At 36.8% G+C, this 18,913-nt stretch overlaps 1 protein-coding gene across 4 annotated transcripts in view; it reads left to right on the forward strand.

Moving 5' to 3' along the window:
• The first annotated feature begins 522 nt into the window (after nt 1-522).
• PHIP (pleckstrin homology domain interacting protein) overlaps nt 523-18,913 on the forward strand; it is a 97,901-nt gene continuing 79,510 nt past the window's right edge. For 2 of the 4 annotated variants that reach the window (XM_058176024.1, XM_058176030.1), the window contains exons 1-6: nt 528-782; nt 901-959; nt 1,051-1,080; nt 1,275-1,334; nt 14,313-14,463; nt 14,551-14,649. In XM_058176024.1, the coding sequence (XP_058032007.1) occupies nt 719-782; nt 901-959; nt 1,051-1,080; nt 1,275-1,334; nt 14,313-14,463; nt 14,551-14,649 (463 nt within the window). In that variant the 5' untranslated portion in view covers nt 528-718. Of the gene's footprint in view, nt 783-900; nt 960-1,050; nt 1,081-1,274; nt 1,335-14,312; nt 14,464-14,550; nt 14,650-18,913 lie in introns of all 4 variants that reach the window. The other 2 variants (XR_009154282.1, XM_058176039.1) reach the window with 2 other exon arrangements.

Below are 18,913 nucleotides of genomic sequence, written 5' to 3' on the forward strand. Positions count from 1 at the left end.
TCCAAAAGGCCCTGATAACGAGGGCTAAGTGGAGCTCCTCATGCCCGCCTCACCCAGTGAGGCCTACGGTCCCTGGGGGCATTTTTGCCTCATTTGGTTCCTATTTCGGCTACATTGAAACTAAGCAACTTCCAGCGCCACCGCCGCCAACGGGCCTCTTCCCCTCCCCCTCCCGCGCGAGGTATCCCTCCGCCGAGGCCTCCCAGCTCTTCACAGAGAAAGCGCCTTTCTGCCGAGCGAGCTTTACCCGCCCACCCTCCACCCCGCCTCTGCTGCTCCGACATCTTCTTCTTCCCTCCGCTGTTGAGCCGGCACGCGAGTCCTTTCCGCCTGGCCCGGCACACCGAGGACCGGCATCCGAACCCTCGGACGGTTGTTGGGAGGTCGAAGGCGACGCGGGCCAGGGGTGCGCGGCCAAGGGGGTGTGCGCGCCCTGAGGGAGGGGGCCGGGACTCTTTGTCGCGGCGGAGGGATCGCGCTTACTGGCGCTGTGGCAAACGGTCAGGAGCAGCGGCGGCAGCAGCAGCAGCAGCGGCGGCGGCGGGTTTTGCTGCGAGTTGTTGTTTCCTCCTCCTCCTGCCCGGGGCTCGAATGGTGGAGCTCCGACTCTCGTTGCTGCTGAAGAAACCGTGACAGCCACTGGGGGAGCGTGCTTTTCAGCCGCAGGGCCCCATTGCCGAGGAGCTCGGCCTGAGCTAGCCGGGCTCCTCCGCTCGCCATGTCCGGGGACGGCGGCTCCAGCAGCGGCGGCGGCGGCAGGCACTCGGCGGAGCTGCGAGCGGGTAAGTGGGTGCCGGGCCGGGACTGCCGCCTTACAGGCCGCCTCGCCCCTCACCTCGCCCGTTCTTTCACGGTATGTGTGTGTGTTTTCCCCCCCCTTTCTCCCCCTCCCCTCTGCAGAGCTCTATTTCCTCATCGCTCGCTTTCTCGAGGACGGACCCTGCCAGCAAGCCGCGCAGGTAAGGATCGCCGCCGGGGCCGGGCCTGGGAATATGGCTACTTCCCTCGCGCTGCCCCTGACCCTCTTCCCCCTTTTTGTTGCTCCTCCAGGTCCTGATCCGAGAAGTCGCCGAGAAGGAGGTAAGTGGCGCGGCGCTTTCCCCGCGTTTCTTCCCTTGCCCGCCCGCTCGCCGGAGTGCCAGCGGCTGCGGCGGCCTCGCCTCCTCCCCCCCTCGCTGGGGGGCGGGCGGGCGCTCCGGGGGATGTTTTCTGGGCGGGGGGGTAAAGGAAGGGGGTCTCTTTTAGTGACCGGCGATATCTTTTTCTTTCCCCAGCTGCTGCCCAAGCGCACGGACTGGACTGGCAAGGAGCATCCCAGGAGCTATGAGAGCCTAGTAAGAGAAGCGGCCAGGCGGCGTGGTGCGGTGTGATGTACTAGGGAAAGTTTGCAAGCAGCCCTTTAAAAATTGAATTTCCCGCAATTTTTTTAGCAACTTAAAAAAAAAAAATAAGGGCAATTTTTAAACTCCTGCTTTCTGCCGGAGAACAGGCGAGTTTGTTTTGTTAAGTCGAGCAGGTGTTGTCTCAGGAGTCATCTGTCTGGGGTCCTGCAGTTAGGGTAAATAATAATCCTACTAATGCGAGAGCCGTAGAGTCACTATGCTAGAAATAAAGGTACGTCATGGATGTTGTGCAGGGAGAGCAGGAGGCGGGAGGGGAGGAGCAAGAGAGAGAGAGCTTGTGTGAGCCAACTAGGCCTGTAGGAGCGCTCTCTTGTATGCAGTCCTATTTCACATAACACAATAGGGCTGTGCAATTATTGAGGAATTATAAGCAGTCTTTATAGACGAAATTACTCTTTTCCATTTCTTATTTTGCTGGAAAACAAAGCAAAACAGACTGGGAAAAAACCTGCTCGTCTAACCCTGGTGGATAGTGTTAAGATCAGAGTGTTAAGGGCAGAGTGTTGTTCTTAAACTGATACCGGTTTGACAAAAACAAACATGAGAACTGTTGTGTTGTTTTAAGGCACACTTACCTTGCAGTATGTACAATTGCTCGGTTTGTGGTTCTGTTCGTTCGTTTTGACTAGAGACATTTTTTTGTTTCATATTCAGGAAGAAACATCTATGGAACTAAGCTAGAAAACTTATGGATCTGTGACAGGCTATTTGTTTGGGATAGTTTTCAGGGGGATTTTTTGGGTAGTTCAAGGAAGTTTTTACTGGCATGCAGAATGTATTTCTCTTTACCCCCTGTGCAGTAGAAATGTTAGGAGTTTGATTGATTTTAAATGAAGGGAAAAATCAAAAGGTTAAAAGCAAAATATCTCACTCACTTGTAGAGTGGCAGGGAAATCTGATTATGGATTTCTTAGGACTTTTTCCTTTGAATTATAATTAGTCACATGTCTCATTTTTAACCAAATTTTACTTCATCACATATATATATGCTATGGATTGGATCTAGACTTCTTTAAAGAATCAAGAAAGAGACAAACTTTGCTTGATTCTTTTTCATATTGGGATACCGATGCCACCTTTACTTTTTTTTGGTACCGATATATGTTGGACAGCGAATTGTAAAAGACAAGTTTCTCTCATGGGACAAACTGTTAAAAGCCACTAGCCTTACTAGATTCAGCCTTCTTCCTCCATCCCCCCCCCTTTGATTTATTATAATGCCCTTGTCTGACAAGTAGAAGAAAGTTGCCCCAGAGTATAAACTCACATAGAGATACAATGATGTGGCACCTTTGAAGACAGATACAATATTTCTGAAGCCAATACCTTTAGATAATTTAATAATTTTGGACTATAGATGCAGAAAAATTCACATGAATTTTGTGGTAGTAAAGGCTGATTGTAGGATATATGGCAAAGCAGAAAATTATGCAGATTGTTTAAAGTGTCTCCTTTCCAAATGATCATCCTTCTCACAAAAGCTTTTAATTTATTGTTTGTGACAAAGTAGTTTCTTATGAGCCAAGTTTGGGCATTGTTGGTAGAAAATATTTATAGAATATGAACTGCTTGCTGAAAATAGGTAAAGATTAAGGGATTGGGTTTATTTTATATTACATCTAAACTTACGTATGAAGTTAAACTACATGATTTTTCATATATTCTAATTTTAAGGGTTGTACAGTTTCACACATTTAGAAGAGGTAGCTACTTGAATAGAGTACATAACTAATAAGGAATGAGAAAGATAAATGGAAGTTAAAATTTATGTACAGCTGCTTACATTTTTTAAGCAACATTTTGTTGCTGGCTACCTGTTTCAATTTCAGAAATCAGTGATCATAAGGGTGCTTATTTATGAAAAGGTACATTTTTATTTTATTTAGGAATTGTATCACCTCTGTCTAGTTAGCTTAGCCAAGCTGATTGCAGAGCATATTTTAATGCTTTTTTTAAAACTTAGTTTTTTAAGAATTGTTAGAACAAAATCTGTAACTAAAGTAATATATTTAGGTTGATGGGTCAGAAGTTGTATATGCAAGATTTATTTTTTGATTTTTTAAAAATGCATCTTATAAATAAATGCTACTAAATGTGGTTTTAATCATTGAATATTTTTATGCATTCTTGAGACATTAATCTCTATTCTTATATAAATGTTATCATTTATCATTGATTTAACAGTGCTAAATTGTGCAGTTCATGTTAAAAGTTCGTTTCAGTTGAACAGCATATTATGATCTTTTCTTTCTTATATAAATAACATAGTTCTGACTATAAAAATCAAATGAAAGAGCATAAATTGCTTTTTAAACAGATTATTTCAGTTTAGCTAACATCTTAACTGGTGGTTGAATTGTCACAAATAAATTAATGTGTTCTTGGGCAGCAATACTCAGCTTTACTAGCAAACTTTAGAAAAGTTAAAGGGATAATGCTGTGTTACATCTATTAATTTCTTTTCAACTGTATAAGTATTTTATTGATCATATTACAAAGGAATCATGTTACAGAAAAACATAAATTGTAGCATGCTACTTAAAATATTGATAAGAACCAGTTATCAGTTCCCAGTTAAGTCAGTGGAGTTTTTAAAATATGAGGACAATATATGTTTTTATTATTATAGATCCAAAATCATAGAAATATGCAGAATGAAATAGATGGAGTATAAATTGTTAATAGATGTTCGTCTTATTGTTTTACTTAATTATTTTAGCCTAGTGATCTGGTTCACATGACATGCTGAGCAATAATGTGAGTTATCTGGATTGATACATTATGGAATTTAGCCGCTATAATTTGTAGATCATAGTATAGTGATTTTATGTTATGTAATAGTTTTGTCCCTTAAAATTAATCAAATGCTGAAAGTATTCCAATTTTTTAGAGGATTTGGACATCATTTTTCTCCTCTCTGTCTTTCAAACTTGGTATGACTACCCCCTCCAGGACATGTTATTTAAAAAAAAAAAAAAAAAGCAGCAGTGTGTGTGTGCATTCCACCTTTTTCCAGAAGCTCAAGGTGACATACATACTTTCCATAGTTGTACAGGTTCGTGTGTCACCATTGTAGAGGCTGAAATTCAGAAGGGATTGTAAAATATACCAATCCAAAACAGTCCATTCTTTTTTCTTTCTTTCTTTTTTTTTTGAAACATTGGAAAAATTCCACATGCACTGAAGTACTTGTCTTGAAGTGTTAGATAAACAATTGCATGGTTTTAATGCAAAATCTACATTAAATATTGATGATGTTCTTCAGTAGGCAGGAAATATGTATTCTTTCTTAAGACTGGGTATTTTAAAGTGGTGAAACTGAAACTAATGTAAAATAAGCTTTTAGGTACTCTTATCAAACTTAATAAAGACAAAAAGTACAGCAAGAGAGTTTGTGGGCAGCATCAATAATCCTGTGAAGAGTTTACATAATTTTGAAAGTGTATGTTATACTGTTTTGCAGATGCAAAGTATTTCCAAAATAGTTCTTCTGAATTATTTGGTATTTCTGTGGGGCAAATATAGGACAAACATTAAAAATTTCATACTTCATGGGGCTAAATTTTAAAACCTGAGAATGGAAAACCATTTTGCTTAATGGTCTTTCCCCCCCTCTCTGTGGTCGTATTTATAATTTTGAGAAAACCAATCATATTCTAACAAAATGACTGCCATAATGGTGATGACAAATTAGTAAAGGCTAAAAGAAAATAAAACTAATTCCCAAACACAGTTATACTGAAGAACATGGACTAACGAAGCCCAAGTAATTTATATCTGCATCTCAGTATGAAGAGAGCTTAGGTGTGAAAGCTAAAAATCAGAGTACATAAAGCCTAGTAGAAAATCCATTTTACAGAAAGTACATTGTTGATAATCTGAGAAACACAGTGAGGCAAAATATGTACTACCACTAAAACCAAACATGACTTTTATCTCTAGTGGTCCACAGAGACAAAACCCAAACATTCTCCCAAAGGCTCACTGTATACTGCATAAACATAGTTTCCTCCCCTGCATCATTTTTAACCTTTCAAAATATTTCCTAGTATTTCCCAGTGTGTTTTGTTTTCTGTGTACATTTTAAAGCAAAAGGTTTGTTCATATTCACCTACCTTTTTTATATTCTAAAATAGTTTCAGGCTCCATGTGAGATCTGGTTGCATGGTTGGAAGTAAACAGCTTTAGACTTGAGCTTCACTTTGATATATTCCAATTACTGCCTAGTTATTTTAATTTCAAGAAAAAAGAAATGGTTCAGGAACTCTATTAGAACCTAGGGGGAAGTACAAAGATGCAGTGTTGCCCACACCAGATTAGGTCTGTATGTTTGTGAATTGGAGACTTGTTACTTTTTATGTAGTGTTCACTGCTGTTAAATACTTTACAGATATATAAGTTACATTGTAATAAAAAGAAATTGTGATATGGAGAGTACTTTACTTATTCTAAATGAATAAAATACTGCTACTGTAAAATATTGCTAAGAATACTTTTTGTCTGCCAGTGGAGGTACAATATTAATTTAAATGTAACTCCCTGTACACTTAAAATTTGAGGTTTCAAGAGATCATTTTCACCATATTTTGAAAGTGTATGTAAGGAAGAAGTAATTGTTCTCTCTGGTTCTGTGAGTAGATTTGGCTTTACAGACATTTAACTTCAATTCTTGACTTAGAACTTTTGGATAGCTAGCAACTTTTTTATAAATTAAAAGGTAAATATACAATCTTGCACATGTTAACATTATTTAGAGCCAAATTCTTGTAAACTGGGATTTAATACCATGCATGTACCATGATTTCATTTTTCTTGAAAAGTTTAACCTTGAAAATGATTAACAGTCTACAACTATTCTTGTTTATTATAACAGCAATTGATAAATGAAATCCTTTATCATTTATAATTTGGATCTCTTGATTATGCTTCCTGAGGAAGAAAAAAGTTTTCAGAGTGCATCTCAAATCTTGTATATTAACTGCCAAATTTTGGGAACCGAGATGGACAACCAAGGTAGTTGAACTGGCCAGAAAGGAAAACTATATCCTTTGCTCTGGAGTTTGTGTGATAGGAAGAACATACTGGACCAGATTCACACAAGAATGTTTCATTGTGTTCCCCTTATTGTGAACAAAATATGAACAAATGGCATATCCATAGCATTTCTTCAGATCAGCTAGTTATTTACAAATTCAAAATCCTGCTTTGCAAGGAAATCCAAAAGCATCTGACAACTTGGATATATGTAGGGAAAATCTGGTCCTAGTAGACCAGTCAGATACGATACCCTAATTGGGTGAAATGCTAAATAGATGGGACCTGGGCAAGAAAATAAAATATTAGAAATGGAAAGCTAAGCTGAGGAGAACTGAAAATACAACTAAGGACAAAACTGTATAGTTCACTGAATTTCTGTCACATAATGAGACATTGTTTCAACACAAAAATAATCTCAGTTGGATTATATGTGGAGCCATAATCTGCAGTTTATACCTCCACTTCCTCTGGAGGATGTGGCTAGATTGTTTAAAGGGCCCTTGTTTGATTTTATTATTAAACTTCCCTGAAGCTTAGTAGAAGATTAAAAAAATCTAAAAACTAAAAAAGTATTGTCATAGTAGAAGATTAAAAAAATCCTTTCATATGCTTGGAAGTGTCCTCAATATGTCAGAAACCATCTTGGGAAAATGGTGAGCCTTCTCTGGCATAATATTTTGCTTTACTATGGAATGTCCAATAGCTAAAACTTAAGGGATAATTAATTCAGTAACTCACAAATCATATTAATTATGAGAGATTGGGGTAAATTGGGAAAGGAATTGGTCAAAAATAGAGAGTGGGTCAGTTGGCAGCTTATTTCATAAATTGTATAGCCCAGGTAGAAAGAACTCTGGAATAAACATTGCAAAGCGGGTCTATCATAATTCACTTACTATGAATGCAAGCGTGAAATTCCTTTTTCAGTTTCTAAAATTCTATTTTACCCTATATTGGCACAGTAGTTCCTGCTATTTTGGTAGTGACAACTGTAGGATTTTACACTGACTCTGACATTTGTTTGATTGTATGAAACCAGTTACCGTGGTTTGTAAATTTGTGTATTCAACCAATAGTTTATTTACTGTAGGTAGTCCTTTTTTTCTTTTGGAGATGTGTGTTAAAATTTCAGATGTACTCTGTACATTGAAATATTTCATTATCTTTAAATCATGGATGGACACCCTCTTAATTTTACTTTTTTGTGAATCTGGTAGGAGCTCAACCCACTTTTCCTCAGTGTCTAACAGAACAGTCATTAGCTGGACTTTGGAAAAATATTATCCAGCAGGGTAATGGGAGAGGTGGGGTGTAATGAAGCTCCATAATCACTACTACTGAGGCCTATAAGTTACAATTGTGCTTCATCTAGGAGAGTTGAGCAGGGATGACTGAAAAGAGCAGCAAGTGTTTCTCCCTTCTCCCATGTACAACAGAAGTTCTGTTAGTACAATTATAGCGTGCTATGGTCATGGATAATTGCATTATTTTAAAAGCCCCCCCCCATTTTTTTTAAAAAAAAACCCACTTTAGAACAGCTGTGTCCAGCCTTTTGGCATGCCGAGCTGCATTTAGTGAGGAGGAATTAAATAAGGAGTATAAAATACATAATAGAGTTAATGTACGTAAATAACAAATGTATATGTGTCTGGGTTTGTGTGTGTATATATGTATACATATATACACCAGGAATGGAGACTAAAGCCAGGGAAACTTTTGCTTCTTTGCTAGCCAGATGGGGATAGTGGGGATAGATGTGACAGTGTGAAAAAAGTATGAAGAGTTAACTCATAGATTTCTGCTGGCCTGGTACTGACTTTTTTCTTCTGGCCTCTCTTGCTACATGGTTATGTTCGGAAAGAAAGAATTATTATAGAAAACAAAAATATTTGTCTAATGAAAACTTACGGTATATTCTAAGGAGAGTATGGCTCAATAGAAAATGCCAGTGGTCAACAGATGACTCTTAAATTACATATTTTGAATATTGAAAATCGTTTTCATTATCTTGACCTGAAGGAACACATAGGTAGATGTGTTTCTTAATACACTACAGGTAGTATAGCTTGATTTACGACCGCAGTTGAGCCCAAAATTTCCATTGCTAAGTTAGACAGTTGCTAAGTGAATTTTACTCCATTTTATGGCCTTTCTTGTCAGTTACTAAGTGAATCATTGCTGTTGTTAAATTAGTAATGAGGTGGTTAAGTGAACATGGCTTCTGTATTACCTACTTGTCAGAATATCACAAAAGGTGGTCCCATGACCCAGGGACACTGCAACTGTCATAAATATGAGTCAATTGCCATCTGAAATTTGATCACATGACCATGAAGATGCTGCAGTGGTTTAAGTGTAACTTAAATAATAATCATTAATAGTCATAAATAACGTTTTTCAATGCTGTTGTAACTTTGGTTACTAAATGAAATGTAAATCAAGCAGTTCCTGTACTGGAATTCAGCCTTATTAAGCTGATAATAATGTATTAATAAGCAGGTAGTATAGATTAAATGAATTATCTTATTCCTGTACTATATAGCAAAATCCCATTTTTACTTGCCCCCTGTCCATTTCTCTTCAAAGTTAATTCTAATATGGTGAGTCTACCAGTTATCACTTTGTGTGTGTATATGTGTGTATACATATATAGCACCAATATTTATCTGAAATAAAATTAATATTTTATAAATGTATTTATTTTATTGGATAGAGATCAAAATAGTCAGTGAGGAATCCCATTTAGAAAATTAACTGACTCCTCGTGACAATTATTTTTGTCTATACAGAAACAAATTTATATGTGTATGCTCTACAATAAGTCTCATTGAGTTTAATAATTCCAGCTGCTTTTATGTTTGGAGAGGTTAACACAGATTTTCTTTTTAGTCACTCTTTTGAAGTTTAAGAAGAGGATGCAGAAATGCCTAAGTGATTTATTTGAATTTGTCTAATTTATGATATTCCTGTTCTAAAGAAAATATTTACTCCAAATGAAATGGTAGAAGAGAGAAAAGATAAGGAAAATGGAGAAAACAAGTAAATGTGCTATATTTTAAAAGTTTTGAAAGCAGTTTGTTTTGTAGTTTACATTATAAGAAGAAAATTTGATGCTTCATGTTCTTGAAAAATGGTTAGAATCCTGCAGTATTATTGACATCTAAACTAGCAAAATAAATAATTGAAAGCTTGTTTTGGGTTTGAAGCCATAATAGCAAAGATTGGATTTTCATGTATGGCAGTAAAGAGTCAGTGGAGTATGCGTCTATATGTGTGCTTTTTACCCTCCTCCCCGTGGCAGCATTTTGGAGGATTTGTAGTATTTGCTTCTATACTGCATCAATAAAGGCCATTCCTATCTCTTCCCACTTGGCAGTCTGACTTAAAAAAGCCGACAGGTGAATTTTTTTTTAACTCTCTGATATGTGTGAAAGAGACCTAAGATGAGTTGAGAATAGCTGTATCTGTTGTTACTTTTCCATCAAGATTTAGTACAAAAACTACCATTGCTTCAGATGGTTCTGCCCTCAGAGAGGCGGCTCACCATCTTTGCCATCGTACAAGTTTGTTTGTTTTTTGAGTCTGGCAATCAGAGTGCTCTTTTTTTTTCTTCAAGCACTGGACAAAGGCTCGATAAATGGATGTTGTGGTTATTACTGCTTAGATGTGCAGATGTGCACCAACGATACTTTAAAGTCTATGGTCGACTATTATTTTTCACTCTATAACTGATTTTAGTTAGCAGCATCAACCAGGAAGCTGTGTCCTATATCAGAGGTCTTTCGGTGTTGGAATAATGCCAGGAAATTTAGTAGAGAGATACAAAACTTGGCTCTGATTGGAAAGTTAGTCAGTATTTTGTCCTGTGGGAAGTGGAGCCTTTTCAGAGTAATGCATTCCATGCAAAGTTATCAGTGCATTAGTAGTGTTTGTTGGGCGCAAGTATTTCTATTCGGCATTTTTGTCATCAGTACGCATCAGTTACTGCTATCTACATCATACTTCTACTTACAGTCCTATCAGGTTTCTTGTCTTTACTTTTGTCTTTAGAATAAATGAATTTACTACTTTGTTGGGATCACTCCTGGTTTTACTTAAGGTTTCTGAAATGAGTTACAATTTTAAGCATCATGATGGATTCCAATGTTTTTGAATGTTGGTGTTAGACCAAATTTCTCTTATAAGGGTCAGTTGGCATATTCAGTATTGGTTGCACAAGTGTCTTTCAGACATGGAAAAGGCAATATTTTAAAGTAAAGGGGTAGATTGCTTTAAACTTTGAGTCGGGAAAAAATCCTGCAAGGAGGGGAATTCAGGAAAAACAAAACAATGTGGAACAGAAAGTATACGCAGTTTTAAAGATACAACTGCATTTTCAGACATCTTCCATACTCTTGTGCTTGAGGCTTGGTTGCATTTGGGAACAGAAGCCTATGAACAAACTTAAAAGATTGGTTCTTCCTCCCCTTGTGAATAGTTAGTACAATTGCCCTTGCATTCAGAGGTTTTACCAAAATGTTTGACAACATTTATGGGAATTTTTGTGATGTCATACTGTTAAAATTCTTATATGAAAGTCTTCATGCTATATATCATTTGGTTACGTACTATATAAACATTTTATATATTTATGTATAACTTAATAGATGTATAACTTAATAGAAAGTACTATTTTCCTAAACTTGCTTTTTTGTGGAAAAAATGTAGAAAATACTGAAGATAATAATTCCCTTTCCCAGTGTTTTCATAGCAGACAAAACTTGATTTCCATTTTACTTGTAGTTGAATCTATTGGCTTTCCAGTTTTTGTGCTTTTTACCCCAAGAGTTGGAATAATTTTTCCTCCATGCTGTATTTTTGGGGGTATGAAATTCTGTTTATCTCTAGTTTATGTTTTGGACATCTGTCCCTAAATTTTTTAAGCATAAAGAAAAGTTGTAATAAAATCTTACTTGATTTTATTGGCTTGAGATAAGCAAAGTACAGCAATTTAAATTTTCAGCTGCCAGGCTTGCTGGGTCTTTTTACCATCTCTTCTTTATCTGATGGTGCTAATCCCAATTGTCATGGGTTATATGATCAAAATTTATTGTATTTTTTTTTTAAAGTACAGATTTTTTACATTTAATTCATTGTAGAACATTCTCAAAAGAAGACATGCTGAATGTCATGTGATTTATATGCACATGAGTTTGGAGTAGTTTGCACAGACTTCAATAGAAACATAGCCAACATGTTGCAAAAGCATAGCCAAGATGTTTTAAAGAAGTCGCTATCTTGAATGTGCTTTACTTAAGTTTATTTTCCTCTTAATATTCATTTGATTTGATCAAATTGGGTCATTTGTGCATACAATTCAATGATAAATGTAAGGAAACTTGGATTACAAAAGAAATAAAAAAATAATAATCTGTTAGGTGTTTCTTTTTGCTTCAGTTCTGCAGTGTGAGAGAGCTTAACACAGCCAAACCCTTGGGAGGAAAAAGCCCTTAAAGAAAAGGCATAACACTTCTGGAGCAGAGAGTTTCTGATTATAATGTAAACTGACTTCACTAGATATCTGATGCACTTGGATAATTATATTTCCATGTGACAATTAATACAATAATGAACATTTTTTTAATCTGGAGAGAAGTGTTGCATTTTCTTGGATTCAAAATACATTAACCTTAGAACCAAAATGCTGTTGGGAGAAGAGACATGCAAGATGTGCACACATTTTTTAATATTTGTTTTTTTACATAATTGTTCATTCAGGAAAGACATTTGTTAAAAGAATATCACACCAAATATTGCTCAATGTATATAACTGGTATGATGCCAAAGGGAATGAGAGAAAAAAATACTTTCTACAGAACCCAAATCCAGAGCTAAATTTTCTGAATACAGCTAAAATCTTTTCTTGATTTCTGAAGCTTGCATTTAGGGGAACTTTTTGTACTTGGGGTTTTGTACTGAGAACTAGTTGTAAAATAAAAAGGTAGCATTGGATTTAAACCACTCATGAAAGCATTAACACCCACAAGAAAGAAAGACATTCCAGTATTAATGATACAAATCCCACTCTTTTTGTTATTACATTGCAGCATAACATGTACATAAGGAGGTGGTACATGTTTTATGACATCACAATGCACATTTCTTTTTTACTTTAAGAACTCCTTGACTTGCTGCAATGCCTTGAATGAATGGATAATATCTACCATTACAGTTCACAGAATTCTAGACTGAATGGATGTAATGGATGTAAATTCTAAAGTAGTTACACTTTCACTTATGTAGGAAATTGTACAACTCAAATAGATCCATTGAAACAAATTCCTTTCTGCTATTTTCATTACTGCAGAGTCTTTTATATATATATTTACTACCCCAAGTTAGTAATCCCCTTAGTGTAATCATCTACCTCCTTTTCTTCTTAACTGAAATTAAGGAAGATATGTCTCTACAGATGAGGTAGATATGCCAAGCAAATATTGTCTAATTCTATCTAAAAAGTATACAACTAATACATATGTTAACAGCTAATAATGTTTTCAAACTTAAATAAAAGTGAGTCTAAATTCTGGTTCCTTTGTAATTAATTATGTTTTTGTTCATATGGCACATTTATAATATATAAATTTTTACAAGTGTTATGTACCCAGAATCAGGCAGGATTCACAGACCTTGTTCAGCCATAAAGACTTCCTTAAAAAATCTTGCCTGTTGGAAATTTAATATGGTTAATCTGTAGAGAAGTAGTAGTTTAGCCAGCAAATGTAACTTCATTCTGCTAAAAATCCCCCACAATTTTATCAATAGTTTACTTCTTCAGAGAAAAGGTTTTTTTAAAAAATAAATCAGTGTTGGTTTCCCATTCTAGATTACAGAGGGCAAAAATCTAATCTCAAATGGACTCCTGAGTCAAAGGAAGTAACTTCAATTTAGTTTGAGTAAAATTCTGCTTATTCACATTGGGTCTGATTGAAATTACCTAGTCAACACAAAGTTTTAACCATAGAATTCGTATGTCTTCATATAAGAGAAATTTCACTCATTACAGTAACTATTAGAATATGTTACAGTACTATATCATGTGAAATGTCTTATATGAATTTATCCACCTTTATAGCTTATACTTAAATATTTTTTGTGAACATTGTCAAAAAGATTTAAACTGAATCTTGAAAACAGAGTTTTATTTTCAAGAAAACAATTTCTGAAATATTAGAGAAAAGCAAGCATCCTTTTATTATGTAGGACCATCATTAATATAGTGTAATTACTTGGAATGTGTAGTAAAAACTAGGAACGTCATAGTTAAAATTCATGAATTTCCATGAATATATTAGATTATTAGTAATTCTCTTGGTCTTAACTCCAATTGTTGTGTAGTAAAGAAATGGGACTGCTAATGTATGTGCATCATTTTATAAAGATTATGCACATTCTTTTAATGATACAAATATTTAGTTTTAGTTAATGTTATCCTATATTTGTTATTACTTTTGTAATTATTAAAATGAAAATGATGTTATGATTTATAAACTTAAAATAATGGTTTTTAGCAAATTATTTATTTATTTAATATGTATACCGACTTTATTATTTTTACAAATAACTCAAGGCAGTGAACATATTCAATACACCTCCTTCCTCCTATTTTCCCAACAACAAACCTGTGAGGTGGATTGATTAAATCACTGAGAGAGAGTGATTGAAATTTAATACATAATTTGTTTAAAAATAGATGTTTTAAATTGTTCTCTCTGCAGGGTATAAAAACAATGTCTTAACTACCAAATACACATACTCATTTTCAAAATATTTTTTTCTCTTTAAAAAAGTGAGAGAAAAACATAGTACAAATATTTTTTTGTTTATTAACAGGTAAAATACTATAGACACTTGGCACCTGATCATCTCCTGCAAATATGCCATCGACTTGGACCTCTTCTAGAGCAAGAAATTCCTCAGAGTGTCCCAGGAGTTCAAACACTATTAGGAGCTGGAAGACAGTCTTTGCTCCGCACAAATAAAAGTATGAGTATGCAAAAGGAAAAACAGCTTGGTCATCTTTTTCACTGTATGTTTTTATGCTTATATTTGTTTTTTTACATTTAAATAGGCTGCAAACATGTTGTGTGGAAGGGATCTGCTCTTGCTGCATTGCATTGTGGGAGACCTCCAGAGTCACCAATAAATTATGGCAGTCCTCCCAGTATAGGTAAGAATATTATTACATATTTATTTTTATTTATTTATTTATTTTTGTCACAACAATATACACAAGCATCACACAAAATGATTATATAGTATATAAACATATATATGAGAAAATATAAGGAAGCATATATATATAAGAAAAAAAACACAATAGGACAGGAACGGTAGGTAGGCACGTTTGTGCTCTTATGCACGCCCCTTATAGTCCTCTTAGGAATGGGGTGAGGTCAATAGTAGATAGTTTTTGGTTAAATATTCTACATAATTGTAGAATATTGGCAATGTAATATAATACTGTTTCTGTGATGATCGTTTTTGGCATATACCTTCTCCTATGTAGGTTTCTTAAAAAAATGTGCATATTAAATCTGATTTTAGGTTTTAAGAAACCAGAACTGACTGGATATTTCTGTATGTATATTTGGATATTTGAAAGCCTATCTGAAAATAACTTAACAGCATAGAATGATTTTCATCTCCCCCACACCCTCCAATGAGTTGAAATCCTGAATGTGGCCTCTTTACATATTTGAAAGTGTCTCTTTACATGTCAGAAACCATATTTTATACACATCAATAAGAGCGTAGATCAGTTGCACATAGATATCTAGGAACAACGTAGTTAGGGAATTCTTTCCAAAGACTACCGTTTGGCTCCATTCCCTATTGAATTTTGATATGTTAGACCTAGAGTTGCTTCCTTAACCATGCTATGATACATTTTAATATTTTTTGGTTTATTTTAAAAGTTACTTTGTGGGCCCAACTATGTAAATTTTTTGAGTTCTGGTTGAACTGTTACAAAGTTGTTGTTTTTAATCGTTACAATACTTGTTTCAAAACAATTTTCCAGTTTGTTAAGAAAGATTAAGAAAGATAAGATCTTAGTCGCTGTAAGACTAAAACTTATTTATATATCGAAAAAATTAACTCTAGGTCAAACCTAATAGATCATTGTTTGAATATGATTTTTGAAAAAAATAGTCAAGTGCAGAGGAGAATTTTGACACCTCTCCCCCAAACAACATTTTGGTATCAGGAGCCACTTTTTTTACATTCTTATTTTTTTGTTGTCATACTACTGCTAAAGGATTGTGAAGGATTGTCGAAATGAAGTGTATACCAATTTTCCCTCTCTTATTTTGGAAGGATCAGGCCTTGATTCTGAAGTTCCCCAAACTCTGTAAGAATTGGGTTATATTTCACTACTACTCATTCAGCAATCATTTGAAGTTATGACGGTTGTTGAATAAGGGGCACCTATAATTGTTCTTGTAGTTGCAGCCATTGCAGCATTATCACATGTCTGGTGATTGCGTATTTGGGCTATTGGCATCTTGCTCACAGTTACAACATTGCAGCATCCTATAATTACGTGATTGCCATTTACGCCCTTCACTGCCAGCTTCCAACAAGCCGTCAATGAGGAAGTCGGCAATAGGTTGCAAATGGTAGTTGTGACTTTGGGATGCTAAGATTGCACATGATTCGTCTAACAGTAACTACTGGGACTGCTGGAACTGTCGGAAGTTGGTGTGATGATATGATGTCATTCTTTACAACTGTGTAGCTTAACTTAGTTCCTAGTCCCAATTACTATTGGTAAACAAAGACTATCTGTACCTGGAACCCTTCAGTTGGGTGTCTGACCTGGGTTAGCAAGATTGAGGAGTTTTAGATTTCATTCCTCACTAGATCTGAGTATATTCCATCCTTAGTTCTGGATGAAGTTGCACTATTCCAAACAGAACCAGTGCACAACATGGAGGTCCTCCTGAATTCATAGTTCATGCTTGAGTAGTAGGTGGCAACCATGGCCAGGAGGACTTTTTCCTGGACCAGGAGGCATTGTCATGATTACTTATGCCTTGATCACCTCCCAAGTAGATTCCTGAAAAGTGTTGCATATGGGGCTGACCTTGAAGAACATGCAAAAGCTGCAGTGGCGTGGGCAGTTGTGGGTAAACCTCAGTGTGCTTGGGCTCTCCATCTGCTCTACGAGATACATTGGCTTTCATTGTACTTCTAGATGCAAATCAAGGGGCTAATCAGCTGATTGTTTCTACTGATTGGTGAATAGGTAACTATATAAACTGAATTTAAAAAAAAGACTCAGGAAGAATATTAGTAGAAAAATAAAGTAAAATATCCTAATGATATAAGAGCATGCTTTCATATAGCTTTACAGATCTGGCATTCATGGTCCCAAGATTTTTCTGTTCCATAAAGGATTAGGAAAGATATGACAAGGCAATAATTTCCTTCTACATTTTAACTGGGGAGGTAAAAAGAAGATCATGCCTTTAAAATGCTTTCTTACACCATAAAGAAACCTTCCTTGATATACATTAGATCAGATTGTTCACTCCTGGTTTAAAAAACAACCAGAATTCATGTTTATGTCTGAATTGTAAGAATTAATACAGAGATGACTTCCAATGTCTGATACTCCTCCCTTGGCTGAACTGAAGTTAAATTATGTTTAACTAATCTTAGTTCATTAAGCTCAGATATTCAGAACTTCATTTTGTAAAACATTATAAGTAAAATATTTTGATTTTTTTTATTCTTGCACATGGCAGAAAAAGTTGGGGAAAAGTATTGTATCTTAATAGTTTATGCCTTCTGAATTATACTTTAAATTATATCTGAATAGTCTCTTGAGTAAGAAAACAGTTTTGTTGATAATGTTGCTGCTGCATTTATTTGTGGTTTTAATAACATTGAATAGGCATATTAATCACATTAGAATTTGCTGTACAATTTGAGTTATAGAGGTTTAATTAAAATTTGTCTGCTCTTAAAAATTAAAATTACTACCTGAGATAGTTGACATAAATTTCTTAATAACATATAAATGTGCCACTGGAGCTATTCTATTTTAATCAATTTTGAGGCTGAACAAAAATGTTTTAAGATTTTTTTAGAATAAAAATAATAATTTTTAATTTTTATACCGCCCTTCTCCCAAAGGACTCAGGGCGGTTCACAGCCAGATAAAAACAACAATGAATGAATACAATACAAGTAAAACAATAATTAAAAAACTTATTCAAATTGGCCCCAATTTAAAATACATTTAAAACCATAAAACCATTTAAAATTTAAAACCCAATAATAAAATTCTAAAAAATTCTATGCCAGTCCTGCGCGAAAAAATAGGTACGTCTTTAGCTCGCGGCGGAAGGTCCGAAGGTCAGGAAGTTGTCGAAGTCCCGGGGGAAGTCTGTTCCATAGGGTAGGAGTCCCCACAGAGAAGGCCCTTCCCCTGGGGGCCGCCAGCTGACATTGTTTGGCTGACGGCACCCTGAGGAGTCTCTCCCTGTGAGAGCGCACGGGTCGGTGGGAGGCAAACGGTGGCAGTAGGCGGTAGGTCCTAAGCCATGGAGCGCTTTAAAGGTGATAACCAGCACCTTGAAGTGCACCCGGAAGACCACAGGTAGCCAGTGCAGCTTGCGCAGGAGTGGTGTTAAATGGGAGCCACGAGCGGCTCCCTCTATCACCCGCGCAGCTGCATTCTGAACCAACTGGAGCCTCCGGGTGCTCTTCAAGGGGAGCCCCATGTAGAGAGCATTGCAGTAGTCCAGGCGAAAGGTAACAAGAGCATGAGTGACTGTGCATAAGGAATCCCGGTCTAGAAAGGGGCGCAACTGGCGGATCAGGCGTACCTGATAAAAAGCTCTCCTGAAGACGGTCGTCAAGTGTTCTTCAAAAGACAACCATCCATCCAGGAGAACGCCTAAGTTGCGCACCCTCTCCGTCAGGGCCAATGACTCGCCCCCGACAGTCAGCCGTGGTTGCAGCTGACTGTATCGGGATGCCGGCATCCACAGCCACTCCGTCTTGGAGGGCTTGAGCTTGATCCTGTTTCTCCCCATCTAGACCCGCACGACTTCCAGACACCGGGACAGTACTTCGACAGCTTCGTTGGGGTGGCCTGGTGTGGAAAAGTACAGCTGCGTATCATCAGCATACATATGGTAACTCACCCCAAAACCACTGATGATCTCACCCAGCGGCTTCATATAGATGTTGAACAGGAGAGGCGAGAGAATCGACCCCTGTGGCACCCCACACATGAGGCGCCTCACGGTCAATCTCTACCCCCTGCCAACACCATCTGCGACCGGTCAGAGAGATAGGAGGAAAACCACCGTAAAACGGTGCCTCCACTCCTAAGCTCCCCAACTGGCGCAGCAGGATACCATGGTCGATGGTATCAAAAGCCGCTGAGAGATCTAACAGGACCAAGGCAGAGGAATAAC

This window comes from Ahaetulla prasina, chromosome 1, assembly GCF_028640845.1.
Source record: "Ahaetulla prasina isolate Xishuangbanna chromosome 1, ASM2864084v1, whole genome shotgun sequence".
In the NCBI taxonomy this organism is placed as follows: Eukaryota; Metazoa; Chordata; class Lepidosauria; order Squamata; family Colubridae; genus Ahaetulla; species Ahaetulla prasina.